The following is a 5,000-nucleotide window of genomic DNA, read 5'->3' on the forward strand; positions in this document are numbered from 1 at the left end:
TATATATATATATGTATATATATATATATATATATATATATATATATATATATATATATGTATGTATATATGTATGTATATATATATATGTATATATTAATTAATTAAATAATTCCTAAAACATAATATATATATATATATATATAAATTATATATATAATATATATATATATATATATATGTATATATATATTATATATAATATATATATATATATATATATATATATATAAATATATATATATATATATATATATTATATATATATATAACCCACACAACCAGAAATATGCACAATATATAGGTTAGTATTTATTATACAACCGAAGATGTCAAATTCGATAAATATATTCTGATTTTTCTATCACGTAATAGTCAAGTTGTCATTCGTAATCATAGCAGGTGTCACGCCAGTAATTCTACATGATTTACCGGGATATTTGTATGATGATTTTTACCTATTCATAAACCAATTTAATTTTTGTTCGATTTAGCCGGGTTCCCCCGTGATGAAAGTGCTGCACTTGGCGGACACACACTTCGATCCCCTCTACATGCCCGGAAGCAACGCCGAGTGTGGGGAGAAGTTCTTCTGCTGTCGCGAGTCCAGCGGTAGGTAACCGACTATTAATAAATAAAGATAAAGATAAAGATAAAAAATAAAAAAAATGCGAGGTGTGAATGAATCTTAATTAAGGGACCCTCATCCCGTTTTCTTTGACGTAGGACCCCTCGACCGACCAGAAGCAGCAGCGGGGAAGTGGGGGGACTATAGGAATTGTGATGCTCCTAAGTGGCTTCTGCAAGCTATGTACGACCACATTGCCGACACACACACGGTTGGTTAAACAGACTGTAGTTATAAACATAAAGTTTCATTGACTCATTCATCCTAACAAGCAGCAACCCATTTTCTAGCTTAAGTCGCTTAGAATAAGTTACAAGTAATTTCTAGATTCAATCTTATAAACTAAATAAAAGACGAAGGCATAATCAGCAACTGAACGAAATCTCAATATACAAAAGTAAAAGAGAAACAAACCAACAACAAACAAACAAACAAAAAACCTACAACAACCCACAACGAACAACATAAAACAAAAACACAAAACACTTCAAACTAACATTATAGATATAAAAAAAGGCACACAAACACAAACACAACAAAACCCCCACCTACCTCTCTCCACAGGACCTCGACTTCATCATCTGGACAGGAGATCTGGTGCCACATAACGTCTGGAACACGTCGAGACAAGAGAACCTCGAAGTTATCAGAGAAACAGTGCAAATGCTCCGAGACAGCTTTCCTGGCGTGCCTGTTTTCCCCGCGTTAGGGAACCATGAATCGACTCCTGTTAACTCGTGAGTTATTGTAGAATAGGGAATTGTAGATTGTTGCCGATGGAGGATGATAGCAGGAATGATGTTGGTGATTTTAGTAAGTATAGTGTTGATCATTGGGGATATGATAGTGATAATGGTAGCGGTAATGATAAGGGTAATAAGAAAAGAATGATGATAATGATAATAATGAAAAAAATGATGATAATGATGATGATAAAATGATAATAATCAGGATGATGATCATGATGATGATAAAATGATAATAATCAGGATGATGATAATAATAATGCTAATAATAATAATATGATATGATGATAAGATTACAATGATGATTATTACGATAGCAAAAACAACAAACAATAACAACAACAATAATAATAATGATAACCAAAACAATGATACTGATAATGAAATTTCTACTTATCACTCTCACCGTTGTCATCTAGATTTAATCATGCTTTATAAATTCGAGGATCAACTAATTCTTAATTCGCCAAAAGTGCTGGAATTTCAGCCATTACTAACCTACCCAAAAAAGCCCAAAAATATAATTGACAACCAAAAGGCCACTTATTTCTTAATGATATGAAACAAAAAAGACTAAATGTTCAGAGCTTTGATTTAAGATTATGAAATGAAACGCATACACAGTAACACGTTGATAAAGACGAAATTAATTCAGTACTAGAACATTTAAAGTAAGATTAGATCGATTAGACCAGGGGTTCCCAAACTTTTTGTTCCTCAGTACCCCTTAGGCTTTTTATAGGTTCCCATGTACCCCTAACGCGTCGATAAACACGTCCTGTACCATTACAGTACCCCTTAGGCTTTTTATAGGTTCCCATGTACCCTAACGCGTCGATAAACACGTTCATTACCAGTCATTTCTAGATTGGACAGGTAGTCGTTTTTTTCTACTGATCTACACTGCAGATCAAGCCATGTAAAGTTTATAAGATTATGAAATGAAACGCATACACAGTAACACGTTGATAAAGACGAAATTAATTACACACCCAGAAATTAGGACATTTAATCAACAGTAAGATTCCTCAGATAGAAATGGCAATCTGAGTGCAGATTAACAACACCAATGTAAATGTGCAATAATTGTTTCCCTTTCAGACCCAAATGTACCCCCAAAACGTGCAATTTACCCCAGGGGTACAAGGTACCCCCAGTTTGGGAACCCCTGGATACCCGCCTGAAACGTGCAAATGTACCCCTGGGGGTACATGTACCCCAGTTTGGGAACCCCTGGATTAGACGATTGTCTTTTGTTTCGGTTTCAGGAGGAGGAGGAGTCTAGTCAAAATGCCACGGTTTAGTTTTTTTCTTACTAGTTTAATGGATTTTAATATCATCCTATGATACATTAATAAATAGCCTGAACTTTATAGGCTAGGGTAGCATCTCGTCCAAGGGAGGAATAAATCTGCTTGAAAGTAATTGAAGTTTGTTATTTTTTGTCTGTGTTATAGGATTTGCATAACGTATTCAAATGAGTATCCAAATGAATGAAGAGATAGATTAGCAACTAAAATGAGGTAGATATGATATGTTCTATCTTAAACCTGAGGTTCTATAGAAGAAAAGAGCAGTGCTAAAACATCGCCAGTGAACATCAAAACCTTTCTTTCCGCGACCGATTTTGGTTTTAAATTTTAGGGCAGCGTCGCAAGGGTTAAGTCCTCCCTGCCTTACATCCGTGATTTTAACATTTCCACTCACGACAAAACAACAATTTAAACAATGGAATCAAAGAGACAACTTTTTTTTTTATACCCAGATATTATACAATGCTTTAATCAGTTCATATGCTTTATTTAATTTACATGATTAACAAGAAGAAAAAGACGAAAAAAGTGATAAAAAGAGAAAGAGAGGGAAAAAAAAAACAGAAGAGGAAGAGGTAAAGCAAAATGAAGAAGAAAACGAAAGAGAAAGGAAAGAAAGTGAAGCAGAATGATAATAATAAGAATAGGAAAATAAAATCAAGAAAATGGAAGCGAAAAGGAAGACGACACAAAAGAAGCAGAAACAAGAAAAAAAATGACCATAGTAACGATAAAAAAAATAATAACAATAAAAAAGAAACATACAAAAAAAATCCACAACCTCTAAATTTTGATCCAAAGAAGTAAAAAAAAAAAAAAAAAAAAAAAAAAAAAAAAAAATCTATTCCTATTTACACCCTACCCCCCCCCCCCCTCAGGTTCCCTCAACCATACATCGAGAACGAATTTGACATTTCCTGGCTCTACGACGAGATGGCGAGCCTGTGGGAAACATGGCTACCACAGGAGACGGCGACCACTGTGGTTTATAATGCTTGTTATTCCACTTTGGTCAAGCCAGGTCTGAGGGTCATTTCGGTGAACTCTAACTATGGCTATGGATTCAACTGGTTGGTATTTATTTTTCTTACTCTCATTCTCTTTCTCTTTCTGTTTATTTCTCTTTTACTTTCTCACTTATTGTCTTTCTCTCCTCTTTTTCACTCTCTCTCTCTCTCTCACTCATTTTTTTCTCTCTTCTCTTTCACTCTCTCTCTCTCTCACTCATTGTCTTTTTCTCTTCTCTTTCGCGCGCTCTCTCTCTCTCTCCCTCTTTCTATGTATCTCTCTTTTTCTCTCTCTCTATTTCTATTTATTTCTATTTCTCTCTCTCTCTCTCTCTCTCTCTCTCTCTCTCTCTCTCTCTCTCTCTCTCTCTCTCTCTCTCTCTCTCTCTCTCTCTCTCTCTCTCTCTCTCTCTCTTTCTCTCTCTTCCTCTTTCTCTTTCTCTTTCTCATATAGATATTCGCTATATGACGCATATAAGCATATAGACGCATGTATGATATGTATAGAGACGTAGATGTTGTAACAGACATTCATAGACACAAGCCGCATAGAAGCATATAAATATATCTACAGACGCACAGTATTAACAGTATGATGCTGCATACAAACATACACTAGAATCCATATGTTATAGGTTTCTAGGCAAGGAAAATATGGTAGCATATTACAACATAGAGATACAAGATATTCAAAGATATTTTGTATAAGATATGTATTATCTGCATTTGCGTTTATCTTCCTTATTACTTGTTTGTACGAATGTTCGATACACGGTATGATCGTTATTGTAAATGTTCAGATGTTCAGTCAACACTGTCCATATCCGGTACAATTCCTGTCCACACTATACATCTTCGGCACGATTCGATTCCCAATCAGCACTGTACATCTTCAATACACTTCCCAATCAATCAATGTATATCCGCGCTCGGTACGCTGGGACAATCATCATCATTGCACATATTCAATAAGGACAGCATCATTGCAAATATTCAATACGCTATCCGGTAAGCACTGTATGTCCTCAGGTGGATGGTATACGACGACAAAGATCCGGGTTCTGAGCTGCAATGGATGGCGGAACAGCTGCAACAAGCAGAGGACAACAATGAAAAGGTCTTCCTCATCAACCACATTGCACCGGGGGACGTAGATTGCATCAAGTCATGGGGACACCAGTACAATAAAATCGTCGTGAGGTCAGATATCATGAGAGTGTGTTTCAGATTTGATCATAATTATAATTCGTTCCCATTATCAAATGGACTTAAGGGGTATGTCCATTAGAGACCCTTACTCTGTTAC

The 5,000-nt window shown here is 35.4% G+C and overlaps 1 protein-coding gene across 1 annotated transcript in view; it reads left to right on the top strand.

Annotated features, from left to right (window-relative positions):
- LOC122253776 (sphingomyelin phosphodiesterase-like) overlaps nt 1-5,000 on the top strand; it is a 16,853-nt gene that overhangs the window by 7,563 nt on the left and 4,290 nt on the right. Inside the window, exons 5-9 of the mRNA XM_086530839.1 lie at nt 495-612; nt 727-839; nt 1,193-1,365; nt 3,566-3,757; nt 4,724-4,894. Of these exons, the coding sequence (XP_086386965.1) occupies nt 495-612; nt 727-839; nt 1,193-1,365; nt 3,566-3,757; nt 4,724-4,894 (767 nt within the window). The remainder of the gene's footprint in view (nt 1-494; nt 613-726; nt 840-1,192; nt 1,366-3,565; nt 3,758-4,723; nt 4,895-5,000) is intronic.

This window comes from Penaeus japonicus, unplaced genomic scaffold, assembly GCF_977035675.1.
Source record: "Penaeus japonicus unplaced genomic scaffold, GWHDUDI00000001_assembly GWHDUDI00000034, whole genome shotgun sequence".
Taxonomy (NCBI): domain Eukaryota; kingdom Metazoa; phylum Arthropoda; class Malacostraca; order Decapoda; family Penaeidae; genus Penaeus; species Penaeus japonicus.